Here is a 16,065-nt window from a genome sequence, read left to right as displayed (position 1 = left end):
CTGTTGACAGTGTTGGTGGCTGCAGCTAAGGATGGAACATTACCAGCTGTCTATTGGTGAAGGGAAACTGGCAGAAAAGTGATTTACTCAACATCACACAACGTGTCTGTTGTCAAGCAGGAGCAGAACTCAGGATGTACACTCTTTCTGGTCACACACTCATCCCCAAATTCATCACATGATAACTAATGCCAAGAACATAGTCTTCCATTCAAACTTTTGAGACAAATAAATACTTCTTCTATCCAGTGACCTCAGCTTGAGGTTTAATTGCATTATAAATATACATGTCTAACATGTATAACAAAAAAGAAACACAGTGGTGAATTATCTGGATTGCAACATGCACTTGGCTCTGATAATAAGCACTTACAGAGAACATGAGCTCATTGGGGAGTGTTAAAAAACCTAGGATGACAGACTGAAAAAAGCAGGTACACAAACAGGGACAGTGAAGCTGGAAAAAATATTGTTGTTGCAAATGGAAAGTAAACATTTGTTTTATGTTTTTATGGGAAATTTCTAGATGTGTGTGGTTTTGATTTTAAAAATACTACATTTTAACATAAAATGTAAGCCATACAGCTCTCATCCATGTTTTAAAACTTTCTGTGCAATTTTTAATTTTAAAATGCAAAAAATACTGGACAGTGTCTTTCTCCTCCTCTTCCCTTCCTGAATCATCCTTGTTTCACCTAGGAAATCACTAGTGTGTCTTTGCCAGACATCTTAAAGGTACAAAACGAAGAATCTAGATTTTCTTTATGTGTGTTAAGTAAACTAAAAGGAATCCAATGTAATGTGGGGAGCCAGACATAGAAGGTGAAAACAGCATAGTACAGATTTCCATCCTATCATCAGCTCTGTCTTCTGTATTTGCTAGTTGTTGGCATGCTCTGCTTGTGAAATGGCTGTGCAATGCTTCTAACACTGCATGTTGTCTCCAGGAGAGAAATGAGGCATTTCTCCTGCTGTGCTTATGAACAGTTCTCCCAAATTAATTTAAAATGTTCACATGTATACAACAGCTAACATATGAGAAGGCTATTGCTAATTTCCACATAATAGGGCTAAACAATTTGCTTCGTTTTGTTGATATATCAAATCAAGTCAGGGTTTTCTAGTGTTTTTTGTTGTTTTTTTTTTTAGTTTTCTTTTGTCCTCTTTGTCCCCTCATCTCTATAAACTAACTGTTCTTTGTGTTGCTTTGATCCGCAGAAAATGCATTATAAAACAAGTCCATTAATAACATTTGTAATATTTATCAAATAAATACTCATCAGATTAGAGAGTGGCAAGGCCTTTCAAGGTGTTAAACAATGGCATAATGAATGCCAACAGGGAGGTAAGCCACCAACAAGATTAAAAAGATAGCTAAAGCAACACAACACATTCTGCAGCTCCTTGTCAAAAAACATACCTATGGTTTCCTTGCACGCACACCGTGCTTGAACAGAAATTATGCAACCAGACATGTGGGTGGGATACTTCATTTCTACTTTATTTTAGCCCAGTTTCTTTTGCAGTTCCCTGCACTTCAATCCACTGTGGCTTGGATGTGGTAGAGTTACACAGGTACAAATCAGGCCAGTATTTGGCTCTTTAGTTCAGCAGTTATTTAACGAAAGGTAAAAAGGGACATTTTATTACAACTTCTCAGCAAGCATCTTGAAACAAGTAGAAAAGCATTATTATGTTTAAGCAGTGCTATCACAAAACCCAGTACATTTAGGAGCTGTTGTAGTGCATCTAAAAATCTTGGTACCTCCCAAGGGTAAAACTCACCTCTGGTTTGTGTAATGTTAGTTCCTACCTGAAAACCTTCTTTCCCTTCCCCCTTCCCATTGGCTGTGACCTCCCTGCATCCCCTAATCACCCCTGCCCCCTGGTATAAGAGATAAGACCCAGAGCATTTCGCTCTCTCTCTTGCCCCGGGACGACTGACAATAAACCCGGGATTACTCCAGCAAGTTTGAGCCTCCTGTGTCTAGATACTTTGAGTCCGTGTTGTATCCACTCCAGGACCCCCTCCGCCGCCTGTGCCCTGAGACGAGCAGGTTCTCACCACGGGGGGTGGGACAGAGGGGTCCCACCGGGAGGAAGGATTGCAACAAGGGGCTGTCATGGGGCACTGCCTAATCTGAGAACACCACTGTCCTCTAAATAAAGCAAAGAATTGACACTATTAATGTTAGATGTCAGTATCATTGTCTGATTGTCCAAGTTTGTATTTCAGCATACTTGAGAAGGTACATCTCTCCTCACACAGAGGAAATAAGGAGGAGCTTGGCTGCAAGTAATTATTGCTGTGGAGAAAATGGAAATTGGAGTGATTGGTTTCCCTAGGAGTTGGACCCATGTCTGCTGGCTGGCTGGCTGCATCATAGGACTAGTCAGCATGACTTTCACAGTCTGTAATCTGGATAAAACACAGCAGACCACCTGTGGCTACACTAAGGAGAGGCAGGATTTGCTATCTGTTTCTAAATCAAACAGCATGTTTCCTAACAGTGCACTTATTTTAATTAGTTTTATTGTACTTGAGTGATGAGTGGCAAGAGTGAAGTTATATGTTGGGCTAGGAAATACAGGATGTATTGCAGTCCTCAGTATGTACTAGGTCCTTTTCCTCAGAATATTCAGAGCCTAACAAAGTCTCAGCATTTTAAGACCATTGCCCACTTCATGCTTGATTTCCTTGAATGCTGGTAACACAAAAAAGTGTTGGCAAATTTTAGCTGCAACCTGTTCACTCTCTTTGTCCAAAGAATTGGAAGGAAAACCCCAAAGTTTATGTATCACTGTGTAAACTGAGAAGCAACACAGCGTGCACAGAGAATGGTAACCATGAATGCTGTTGCTGTGCAATGAAAATTATGGGATGCTTGGAATAGAAGTGACAAACCACTATGAAATTCACTGTAAGAGGATGTCTATAAACCACAAAAGGACTAACAGATGTGTAGTATGAGTAACAACCATTGTCTGAGGGGCACTTGCCAATGACAAAATATCCTTCCATGGCATTCCAAGAGATGTTGTATGATACAGACAAGTCCATGGGACCTGATGGGACACACTTTACAAGTACCGAGGGAGCTGTTTGGTGTCATTGCAAACCTGCTTCAATTATCTTTTAAAGGTTGTGGTGATTGGCCAAGGTATCTGCACAATATAAGAAAACATGCTCATCCCCATCTTCATGAATAGCAAGAAAGAGGATTCAGGGAACTGGACCATATCAGTCTCACCTTGACTTTTGGGAATGTGATGGAGAAAATAACCCTGAAAATAACTTCCAATTATTTTAAGATGGTGTTTGGGAGTAGCCAGCACAAATTGGCAACAGAGAAAACCATGTCTAACGAACCTGATACCTTCCTATGAAGAGCATCTCACTGGACGAGGGGAGACCAGTGTACAGGGTCCCAGACAACCAGATCTAGGTAGTCTGCTCCAGCAGGGGGGCACTGGACAAGATGTACTCCAAAGGCCCGTTCCAGCCTCAGCCATTCTGTGATTGTGTAAAATATATCTGTGGCATTGCTAAGGACTACAGTTTGTGTGTGTGCTTGACACATACACCAAATAAGCAATTAAAATGCATGATAGGATATAATACAATGTTTTAGAAGCATGTATAAACTGGAGCTCTGTTTTGTATTCTGTGGCCCAAGCAGCTAGAAAAGTGGTTCTCTGCATACACCATTTAATTATTAGCACAGAGAATTACACTTTCTGTTTGCTCTAAGTAAAGGTTTATGAGCAACAGATTTTGAACTAAGTCTGTGACAAACAGTAAGCACTTTGGGGTCCTGACCTGCTGAAGTAAGTGAATCCCAGGACATTCAATATTAATTCTGACTATTCAAAAAAACAACCTAGAAGAGAGGCAAATCCTGGAAAGAAAACCAGAAATCCCACTCTAGTAGCTGTGCTTCTATCTATAGTTTCCTTTAGTTTTGTTTTCCTTCTATTCATTCTTCCCATTCTTAGGAAATAATGGCAGCAGAGAGTGATTTGGAAAAAAACATATATGGAGAAATCTGTGGAGAACAGTTGAAATCAGGCCCTCTGTGACCACACCTATTGCACTTAGCTGGCTGCTGTCTGTGCAATGGTTTTGTTCCACAACTCAGAAAAAACAGGAAATCTCTGCACTAGCCAACTGGAGGCTACCAGTTCTGTGGGGTAACAAATCACATAGGCTTATTAAAAACAAGGACTCACAGCCACGTATCAAGCGTATATATGAACACAATATTTTTAGGTTATTTATAAGGAAGTGTCTTGAATGGGCCTGCTTTCCAACACATACACTAACCTGTTTATCACCTTCAAGAACCCTGCTCCAATACAGCACCATCCCTCTCCTAACAGTCCTGATATCCCACTCCTCTTCAGACCAGACAGACCTATTTTGAGACTGTTGTACATACTTAGGAATAAAAACTCAAGAGAAGTAAGAGGCCAATTAAAGTGCTATAGCTGCAATGCTGGGAATATGGCTATCATACTTCAAGTATCTGTTTGCTGTTGTTTTTATTCTGCGTGTTGACTCCATTAAGTTTTAGTGCACACTGGAATGCTATGATTGACAAGTGGCAAAAATTGCTTTGAAACAATTCCTTCCTGTGACACTTTAAGAGGACATTGCATTAACAGATTATTTCAATAATACAAACTTCTGAGAGACTGGAAATTAAGTGTTCCAAATGAGCTTTAAATATAGCACAAGAAGTTTCAGTTTTAATGGACAAAGCCTGTTCCCACTAAATGTACCCTTGTACTGCCAAGAGGGCTTTGAAATAAAATAAAGTGGCAAGTTTGAGGCTATTAGTGTCAGAGTCAGACAAGCCAAGTAATTGTAAATTAAGCTGATCTCGGTATTAAAGAAATCTCTTTGCATGAACTCTTATGTCCCCCTTCACTCTGGAAACTAAAGTTATTCCCTTGAGAAGGTACCTGGCTTCTAAGGCATTTGCTGAAGCATGAGATATACTATAGATGACTGCTTGAATCATTTCCAGATAACAAAGTATCTTTATTTAAAATCTCATCTTCATTAATGCTCAAAGTGCAAAAAAAGAAAATTAAATTCAAAGAAACTTATAAAAGCTTCTTGTAAAATAACAGTACTCCTCAACAAAATCTTAGGTTAATAACTACAGATTAGTCAGTAGTCTATAACACTAGACTGAATCATAACAAGAACTGGTTTTTGTAGGATTTCCTTCTTCTGTAAAACCCGGAAGGTACCACTTTTCGTTATGACATAAGCAAAGTTTACTAACAAAGGTTTTCATTTAAACTGAAAAGGAGGACACAGAAAATGAACAGCAAACAGTAACAAAAAAAAAACAAAACCTTTTCATCTTTGAAAGTCTATGACAAATCAAGACAAGTCAATAAATTACAGTCTCAATCTCTGAATGGTCTCTTTGTCCAAGTGGTTGCAACAAACCACCTGATCGTAACCCTCACGTAGTGTCATGTCTGGCATCCCTTCTGGGTGCTTTGGATGCCTTAGGGCCTGGCAAATGCCAGTGGAGGTCTGGATAACTGAATCAAACTTCTGCTCTAGCCCAGTCAGATACTGGGGTTTGAGGCCCAGTGATGGTACTGACCAGACCCCTGCTGTCTACACCAGAGTTTAAAGAGCTGCCCGTGCCAGCCCTGACACAGACACACAATACAGGACTCTGTCTCAAACTCACCTCCTCTCAAATGCAAAAAAAGCAGCCATGAGCTATCAGTACAGCAAGGAGCATGGAGAAATGTAAAATACTTAGTTATGTACTGAGAGCACTCAAGTAATTGGAGCTCCAAGATCTTCTTGCCTTTACCTGCAGTACTTGAGTCTTCAGAAAGATAAATATGTCAGAGGCTTCTGATGACTTTTAAGTCCTGATGATTTGCATTTTAACTGCTTAACAAAAATGGTATTTACTAAGCAGAAAATTATTTCTACTTGTAATTACTGTAACTTCCATTTCAAAATTGCTAAAAAATCAAGTTGTAAAAATGTATTTTTAAGGATATGCTAGTGTTACTATTTAACAAAAAAACAGCCAATATCACGTAAATAGTTTTATTCTCAAAAAAAAGTCAACAATATAAAATATTTTAACATTCTTTCTGTTTAAATATTGGTGACAGATTATGCATTTCCTCAAATAAAGTGCTGTTTTTACAAATAGGTATTTTGTTTTTACTTTTACTGCTGTTCTAACCTCATAATATTGAATAGATAAAGTATATTTTTGGTTACTGAAGAATGCAGCATTACTTCTTTATATTTCGTCACATGAAATCATTACATTTTCAATCTGGACTCCTTTATCTGTATCCAATCAATAGAGGCATATTCAGCTTATGTACTTCCCCATGTAGAAGGTGTCACAATTTGTGGTGGCCTTCTTGCCTTCTTCCATGCTTTTGTTGCTCTTGACCATGCCAACGTAGTCTCCCAGTTCTACATCTATGGGCAAGAGTGGAATGAAACATCCATCTTCTTGTATGTTCATCCATTCTTCCTGCTCTTCTCATTTTGCTCTTCTTAAACCCAGACCACTGATGCCTTGAACATTTCAACACTTAGGTTGAACTATAGAAACAATCTTTTTATTGTTTTCTTTGATTTTGTATTTTAAGCATGTTACTGCAGAAAATCCTATGTCAGTGTAGTCAGAACTAACTTCAAATTTTCAATGGTAAGGATTTGTATGGATTTACTTAGTCAGATGCCAAACTTCACCATAAAAAAAAAAACCAAACATTTCTGTTCCAGTAGCTACCTTTTAGAAGAAATGGCGTCCTGTGGTTTTAAAGAGCAGCCAGGAGCTGTAAGAGGGGAAAAAAAAAGAAGTCTGAAAAACTGCAATCAGCAAGACTCACAGCTACAAACAAGAGAACAATTCCACAACTACTGGAAACAGGCCTACATTTCCCAACGCATTTGTTATACCAGTATCTAACTTTGATCCTGTAATTCATTTTACTCATGTTAAGTTGTGTCCTGTAAGGATAAGGTATAAAAAGTCAAACTCATGTGAAAAGGCTACCTACTGTCACCAAGTTTTGAGTATCCCTCTTTTCTCAATGTGCACCTTTCCAGTAATCAATTACCTGAATCCTGTATGATTTTGATATGCAAGTTTGTATTGATTTTGCTCATATTTTTACTTCTCTCTCTTCAATCTCTAACTCCCTCCTCTGGATGATTTCCACTTGATATTTCTGAATCCAAAAATGAAAAGTTAATACACAAACAATTCTGTATCTGCAGACACATATGTATCTATCTATCTATATAACATACTATAATATGCAAAAAGAAACTGGAAGACCAGTATTTCCACTAACAATAGACTGAATGGCATCATACTCTTTTTTATCATAGGCATAGCTACTCTTCATTTAAACTTTTTTTTCTGGAGAATATTCTGTTTCTTCTTTTGATATCTATGTCCTGCCTGTGTGCCTTTGTGCCTATCAGATGTTTGGATTTTTTCTTTTCTTCCTACCTGTCAGAAGTGTTGTTTAGATGGGGGAGAGCAGCTGGATGGCTGTACCAAGTGCCAAGGCTCATTTTTTTCTTTCACACATTTCAATAAACTTGGCATTAGAAGGCAAACTAAGTTAACTGGTAGTTAGCTTTACCTCCAACCAATCTTAATGGTTTTTCTTTCATAATGAGTTTAAGAAATGTCTTAGCAGAAAAAGATTGTGTTCTTCTGAGTATAAATCTTGGATCCTCTCTTGCATTTTTCATGACACTTTTGTGGAAATAGCAAATTCTGCTGCAAGACAAAAATGGGCAATGGAACTTCCAGGAAGTGTTTCCATTTTTTATCAGAAGATTTAACATGTAATACTTCCTTATACATATATGATAACTAGCATATAGGATTTTATGTCCTCCTCCAGAGGAAATTATTTCAGTTGCTTTTCTCCCCCACTTTTTTTTTTTTTTCCCATAAGAATCCACATGACCTTTTTTCAGCTTTCCATTTCTGATCTGGCAAGTTTGTGTTGAAATTCAACTCTGTCTTCTTTGGTGTCATTTTTTTCAATTAACCTGCAGACCACTGCCAGATCTGTTCAACCTCTTGATTGCACTCACATAATGAGAGCATGAATCTTGACACAGCCCCCCAAAATAAACTGAACAATTAGTCCTGGCAATTAGTCATTCAGGAAGTCAAATTTTCTTTTTTACTAGAATCAGGTAAGCAGAAGGTCACCTCAAACCACAAACAGAAACTTCTCCTGGGATATTATTTGTTAAATCCCATTCTCTCAGAAAGGTGGACTTTATGCTGCCACTTGCTGTTTCACTGAAGTTGGAATCCAGACAAAGGAGAAGCATTCTTCTCCTCAGAGCAGTCACTTTGCCTCATGCCTCCATGGGCTGGTCATCTGTTTTAAATGGTAAAGCAGCATAGTAATTCTGTGTTTGCTGGACACATTCACTGGGCTGTAAAGAAGCAATGTCTTCCTAGTAGCTTCTCTTATCAAAGATAGGGTGCATTGTCAGTTTTCCAATATGTAATAGTAGCCAAAACTACCAAAGTGTCAAAACCCACCAAAACATTCACTCTTGGAATGAATAATTTTATCAGAATTTTCTAAAAATTACCAATTAATTTCCATTAAAATAAGAGATGGAGGGAACATCTCTATGAAAGTTCTGTTTGCCTACTCAGAATTCATGGCGCCTCCAAACCATGGCTTACAGGTCCAGTAACCTGTGAATCATTTTCACTGCTCTGCCTTATGCAGGTCAGGCAAGGACTGGAGCACGGAATTCACACAGCCTAACCTAGTGTCCCTGGCATGGGGTGGGGAGGAAGGATTCCATTTCAGAAACCTTCTTTACGTGGGAGATACCTTAAACTGAAGTACTAGCAAAAATTAATATGAAACAAATACACAAAGCAAGTAATAGCAAATTTCTAAGGCAGATGTCCTAGAGAAGCAGAAAGATTAAGCAGCTGAACTGTTGTGTACAGAGCACAGGTTGTTGTTTAAATTATTGAATAACTGAGATGTGGTAACAGTGATGCAAATCTTTTTAATGGTTCAACAGGAAAAGCAGGGAAACAGTGACCATCGAAATGGACAGTAATACCAACCAGATTAGTAAAAACTGTAACAGTCTGAAATTTTTTGTGGAAAACAATCAAGAAGGGATTTAGAAGTCTTGCCTCACCAACCTACTAGTATTCCTTGAAGGTGCCAATAGTCTCACAGATAAAAGGGGTCCATTTCATGGTTGGATTTTGACAAGGCATTTCACAAGGTCCAGGGTTAGCCCTTAAGATAGTAAGAAACCCACAGGGTAGAAGTAAAATTTCTTGTGTGGAAAAATAATGTGTTAGGGAGGCAGAGGACAGAAGTTTTCAGTAAACAGTGATTTTTTTCCACAGTAGAGGGATTCACCACTAGTATTTCATAGGGATTTGCCTGAGGATATTCAGGATACGAACAGTATATTCAATATACGATTTTGAAAAGGACAAACCTTCCTAAGTTATCCATGTAAATAAAAGGTAAACAGAAGACTGGCAAAAAGACTTCATGTGACATCTGTGCCTAAACAATAAGATAGCAACAAAATTTGGTGAAGATAAATATGAAGTAATATGAAAGCAAATGGAAAAGAAGATGTATGTTTATTTATATAAAATTATAGGCAGTGAGCTCAAACTCAGTAGATCAGCTGGGTTGTACAAAGTAATTTGAATTAATACCAATTCAGTCTTCAATTATAGCAAACACAGCAAAGTACCAGAAATAACTAGGAAAGGGCAAGAGAATGGAAAGCAGAGAACACAACTGAAAACCAAATGTCACTCTGTCATGTAAATCCATAATATGCCTACATATTGAATACTGTATGCTAGGCTGATATCTCCCAAGTCTAAAAAGATAACAGCAGAAAAGGAAAAGAGGTTAGAAAAACTATAGTATAGGGAATAACAAAGCAACCTATAAGCCTTCCCTTTGGAAAAACACATGAATGAAGAAGAATATCACAGTGATTTGTAAAATCATGAGTGGCATGGAAGCAGTGAAAAGAAAACAATTGCTCACTGTATCTTCTGATCCAGTATGATGAAGCAAAAGAAGTCAGGACATAGCAAGTTCACAGTAAATGAAAGTAAGTAGCTCTTCATATCAGTGTCAGATGAGACTGGATGAAAAAGTTGAACACAACTGAATGGACCCTGGATCTGACTTGGTACAGGTGCTCTTATGCTCTATAATATTACATATTCCTGGAAATTACTTCAAGTTCCAGAGACTGCATAAGGATTCCACTGCTACTTTTTACAGTAAAAAGCAGCTTACCTGGTGCAGGAACTTCTTTTAGCTACATGTTCTCTTCCTCTTCTCTGTTTGTGTTTCTTTTTCTGTTTCACAGCCAAATCTATATCATGGAGCTCTTACACACAAAAACCCAAAAGCCAGATCTCTTATGGCAGCCTTCTTGCAGCGTCTTGTCAAAAGCTCAACAGGAGCAACTGCTGCCTCCATTATTACAAAAGGATATGCTCCCCAACTCTGAGCCACCATTCTTTTCCTTTGATGTCTTCAAGACATTTAAGGTCAGAAAGTTGCTTGGAGACACATTACACCTCTATGCTTCTTTGGTTCTTGAGTAATTCCACTTCTTTGCACCATGTAATCAAATCCCAAACAGCTTCTGCTCACCTAGTAATACCTACAGAAGAGGCTCTTCAGCTCTGGGATGTTACCAAGAGACATCCAGAAGTTCCCACATATGCTGACTATGCTGAGAATGGAAAGTTGCACAGTGCATACAGGGACACCTGATAGTGGCTTTCAGCCAAGCAGACTACATAGAATACTGGAAATAGCCTACATTCACTAACTACTCCAGCAATTCCCAGTTTTCCCCAAGACATCAGCAGGTCAACAGGTAGCATCTGCTTTCACATATCTAGTGAAATGCAGCTGACTGAGATTAAAACAACTGGGACTAGCTCATTATTAAGGTTTCCTGAAGCATAAAATACCTGAATTATTTAACATAACCCCTAAACAAATGTAATTATCTTGTGAGTGAATGAAAGTAGCAAAATAAACAATTGAAGAAGAAGCACTTTTAACATGGTACACCTCTCAAGGCTGTTCAATGGCTTTTGTTGTTTCTACTAAAACATGGATACAGAAGTACACGTGGGAATAGGTTGTGCCCTATGCTTTAATCTGGAGTAACAGATGAGTATCTGCCTTTGTCTCAGGCAGCTGGCAGGACAGAGATTTGCAGGTTTTTTATCTGAGAGCATAGGAAATGTATTCATTTACTACAGTTCAGCAACACCTTCCTGAATGTTTTGGTTACAGACAGTACATTTTAAAAGGCAGTTTCTCCAGTTTGGCTAGCAGGTAACACTGGTGCTTGGAATACATGTATTCCAAAGAAACCAACTATAGATAATTCTATAAAAATACCACCTATGCGAAATAATTAAATGCATACATACATAAATATATAATTAACATAGCAGCCTAAAGCATTATGCCAAATTGTAAATCTTGAATATATTTATTCTACCTGATCATACTAAAGTGTCTCCTATAAAGAGAACACAAAAGTTAATTATGTGTCATACAGGAACACCTCTCACTGATGCTACATATATACATACAGACACTATAGACAGTATGCTGTATACTCTGGTTTGCTATACATACATCCATTTTCTGTGTTTAGTAATGCACAACAAAAATCTTATCCTTATTTCAGATAGTAATGAAGGATGTATAAACATCTTACAGATACCTCTACTTTTTATGTTGAAATCTTCTCTACAGTCTCAGCAAGAGACTTCATTAACCAGGAAAGCAGCTCACTGGCTTGTTAGTCACATTCTATTTTCCAGCCAGTATTAAATAAAATATCCACACATTTGGACACTAGGAAGACTTCTTTCACAGAAAGAGTGATCAGACATTGGAATAGGCTGCCCAGGGAGATGATGGAGTCACCATACCTGGAGGTCTTTAAGAAAAGACTGGACACGGCATTCAGTGCCATGGTCTGTTTGGCATGGTGGTGTTTGGTCATAGGTTGGACTCTATAATCTCAGAGGTGTTTCCCAATCTAACTGATTTTTTGATTCTGTGATTCAACCTGTAATTGATTTTTCAATTCTTTTCAGGTGCTACTTACATTGGGAATGACCTGGCTGTCGTGTGTTACTAACACTACTCTCAAAGGAAGAGTGGAAGTTGTGTATAGTTTCTTGTAAAATCTGTCTCTCTCGACCCTGTAAAAGAACAATAAAATAAAATAAGGTATTCTTAAATTTCTGTTTAAGAGAGAATTTATTAAGAGTTCACAATAAATGAGTCAATATGTGTGTCTATGTCCATACACTTAGAAATAATAACAAATCCTTACCTTACAGACATATATAAAAAACCCTGAATTAATATTTTCCTGAAATTAATGGACAACAGTAGAAATATTTTTATTAAATTTATCTTTATGGTATATCTCAGTATGGAACATCATCCACCTCCCCTAATTTTTAGCCTCATCACTACTGTTGATCTTGACTTAGGGAAATTGTGTTTTTTGTTTGTCTGAACTTTCACTATCAGAGAGCAAATGGACCTCATATCTAAAAAAGTTGCTGAAAAGCATCAGCAAGCCTAATCAAAGACATGTTCCAGTACAAAATCCCTCTGCTGAGAGCTGTTTACTGCACATCATTCTTAGCAAATTTGTTTATGTTGACATAAAATTCAAAGGCAATGAAAGTGTAAGAAATGAGAGAAGTGCTATTCACCTAATCACAGAGGAATCAAAACCTATTATGTTAATCAAAGGACACCTTTCTTCTTATACTGCATTCTCTAGCTGCCTATTGCAGCCAGCTGATTCTTTTTAGCACTGCTGAAATCAATATTCAGACACTGCAATATTGCTCATGTTTACAAGTAGCTTGTTCACTGGACTAGGAAAGAGTTATTGAAAGAGAACAGAAAGTGCCACAAAGGAAGACCTTTCACTAATCAAAACGTGGAACACTTTTGTTTGGAAAAAATTAATTTAGCTTTTCTAACTAACATCCACAAATTAATTTCAAAATCTATGTTGAACTAATTATATAAAGAAACCTTGAAATAATTTACTAAGTACACTACTTAAAAATGTACCTTTCCTGCATTCAGTTCAGAAATAGCTGCCAAAATTTGCTGCCTTGATCCATCTGTTTTAATACCCAGCTCTTTCAAATCACCATCAGTAAGCGTGAGGAAAGCTTCCATATCTACCTGTATATTAAAAAAAAAGAAGAAATAAAAGAAAAAAAGGTAAGACAAATTTACCTATGCAAAGATTCATAACTACAGGTTAAAAGTGGTCTGTTGGGTTTCTTTATTTGTAGACTTAATGTAAATATTGTGCAAAAAGAATTTTTGATGAATTACCAGCACCAAATGGTACATACTTTACCACTCTGTTGTAAGGCTTCTAACCTGCTGTTAATCATTCAACTAATCATGATAGTACATCTAAAATACTAATGGATTTTTAGTTTTTTTCCCATCAAGTTCTATTAATATAGAATATATAGTCTTCACAGAAATTCCTCTGCCCACAGTAGCAGCTACCTGAATAAACTTAAAGTTTCTCTCTTTTCTTCACCCTTTCCCCCTAAGTATTTTTAGAATTTCAGAATATTGTATTTACTTTTCCAGAGTCTCCTCATGAAAAACCTAGGTCTTGTTCATACATCAGTTTTTATTCTAACAACATATCCATAAGGCTATGATAAGAACAAATATCTGAAACTTTTCATATTGATATAACCTTCACACACTAAGCATATTAATTTCTAGACAATGCTCCCTTGCCTATCATGCAGGGGAACAATAATAACCCTGTTATTATTGTGATGAAGCTAAATTGTCTGAGCTTGTGCTGAATTTTGAACTCTGTGGCAATGTCAATTTAATGCATGTTTGTTCACTACCCTTTTCTTTGACCAAATATAAGCACACAATATATGCTCACATTTGATCCTACCTTAAACAATGTAATGAATTAATTTTACTTATTTTCAGCAACATTTCCTTTCACTGTATCCTTCAGCAAGTCAATGTCACAGTTCTCATCTACCACGATGTCTAAGCTCCCCAATTTAGTTCTATTGCTTATGCAGAGCAGACAAAGAAGATAAAGCAGCCATCTCAGTGATTCACACCCTGCTGTTCTCCTTCTGAAAATGAGGTTCCAGCTGTGATTCTAGGGATGATATAATATGTCCTATGAACTGTTTAGCCACACTGGATACAGACATATATAGAAAAAGCAGAGTGTAACATCAGAGAGAATAAAAACCCCTATGTATACAAAAGTTATAGGTTAAGCATAAAAAGCTCTGCTATTTGCAGTACTCTGGAGAATGCCACAAATATCACTTTGTCCATGTTTCAATGTTCTTATCTGCAACCAGAAATGGCTGTAGAACTTACCTCTGGATCATAAATCTGATGCAATGTGTTGTAACCTACTTTCATTAAAACAGTAAAAAAAAAGATCTTTTAGAAAACACATACCTCCTGTTCCTCAAATATAGGCTGATATTTCTCAAGTGATAATTTTTTAAGGATGCCAGTCAGCTCATCTGCAGTAACAGGGAAAAAAAAAACAAAACCAAACAAAAAAAACCCACCCATAGATTAGAAAATATTTTAATGATCTCAGCATTATAAATGGAAAATACATATTAAAGCCTATATTTCCCACAGTCATTTATGGTAAGAAAAAAACAACCCCATTTATTCTCCATTAGAAATTGAAATATTGGCTTATTCTGTTCTCACCTACTTACATATACTGCAATTCCATCTAGTCTCACCTTGCTAGGATAAATGCTATTGTATTGCCCTTTCTACCTCATTAAAAGGATCTTACAAAACCAAACCAGCAAGGACAACTAAGGCACTTCAGTGCCTAAAATGTGGGTGCTTGGCCCCAGATGGCTGATCCAGATTGTGCAGGTTAGATAGACAGCAAAACTTCTCAAGCAGGCAAGGAACTGAAAGGCATATTTCTATGTGATTATCCAGGAAGGCAAAGTGTAGAACAAGCAACCACACACCTGCTCATTCAAAACACTGAAACAACATAGATTTTTCTGAACTCTCTTCTCCTTACGTGCCCAACATCCACGCATCTTGGACATAGACAGCTGAAGTTCAGCTAAGATGAAAACTGGACAGAATTTAAGTTTTACCAGCTCACCTTCCAAGGCTAAGAGCACTGAGTATTGTCCTTCCTCTCAAAGTCTAAGGAAATTTAATGTTGCAGGACCTGACAGTGACTCTTTCCACACATTTAAAATCTAATTACCTAAAAAGCTTAAGTGCACTTTCAGAATAACCTGACATTACCTTTCTTAATTACACAATACCTCTCTCAGCTAAAGTTTTTTTTTTATTATTTTGCTGTCACAAGTAACTGTTTTGCCCCTTAAGAACCTAAGTGGTCAGTGAAACTAAGAAGTCAGAGTCAAAATGAAGAATATGAATTATTACATTATAAAACAAAACTATATTTAATATTCTGCATATAAACTCACTTTCATTTTAAAGATCACTAGTCCATTACCAAATATACTTTGCTTTCATTTATTTCATATCTTTGTCTTTTGACTTTGCCTTTTCTTTCATCATCACTAGAAACATGAAAAAGAAATCTCATACTTCTCATAATACAGCTTCTCAAAAGACATCAAGTACCTTGAGATAAATACACTGCTTCGTACTATTTTGGAAGTCTTTTTTACATAAGAGAGTCCAAAGACAAGTGAAGAGAAAAATTCTAGTTGAATCTTATTTTCTGCTAGGGTTTTGTTGGTTTTTTTTTTTTACCTTAATTTCAACTAACTTGGTATGCCTAACATGATTTGCAAAAGTTGACATGGTCCCAGACTAAAAGCTTTAGTACCCTGACACAAATCCATGGGAAAAGGCTATCAGTTTTAAAAATGTATCATGGGAACTTCTCCACATTGTTTG

General features: G+C 37.1%; 1 protein-coding gene across 6 annotated transcripts in view; it reads right to left on the bottom strand.

The window, feature by feature from the left end:
• Positions 1-6,077: 6,077 nt before the first annotated feature.
• Positions 6,078-16,065, bottom strand: part of ANKS6 (ankyrin repeat and sterile alpha motif domain containing 6) — a 42,306-nt gene continuing 32,318 nt past the window's right edge. For 2 of the 6 annotated variants that reach the window (XM_088054100.1, XM_088054110.1), the window contains exons 14-18: positions 14,602-14,669; positions 13,198-13,314; positions 12,206-12,302; positions 6,798-6,843; positions 6,078-6,481 (exon numbers count right to left, since the gene is read on the bottom strand). In XM_088054100.1, the coding sequence (XP_087910226.1) occupies positions 6,400-6,481; positions 6,798-6,843; positions 12,206-12,302; positions 13,198-13,314; positions 14,602-14,669 (410 nt within the window). In that variant the 3' untranslated portion in view covers positions 6,078-6,399. Of the gene's footprint in view, positions 10,730-12,205; positions 12,303-13,197; positions 13,315-14,601; positions 14,670-16,065 lie in introns of all 6 variants that reach the window. The other 4 variants (XR_015772386.1, XR_015772387.1, XM_014256665.2 and 1 more) reach the window with 4 other exon arrangements.

The sequence above is a fragment of the Pseudopodoces humilis genome, chromosome 1 (assembly GCF_049639895.1).
Source record: "Pseudopodoces humilis isolate 2021_Gansu_Grassland_sample_001 chromosome 1, ASM4963989v1, whole genome shotgun sequence".
NCBI classification, from domain to species: Eukaryota; Metazoa; Chordata; class Aves; order Passeriformes; family Paridae; genus Pseudopodoces; species Pseudopodoces humilis.
Note: the sequence above shows the minus strand (reverse complement) of the source record. Positions and strands in the feature narration are given on the sequence as shown.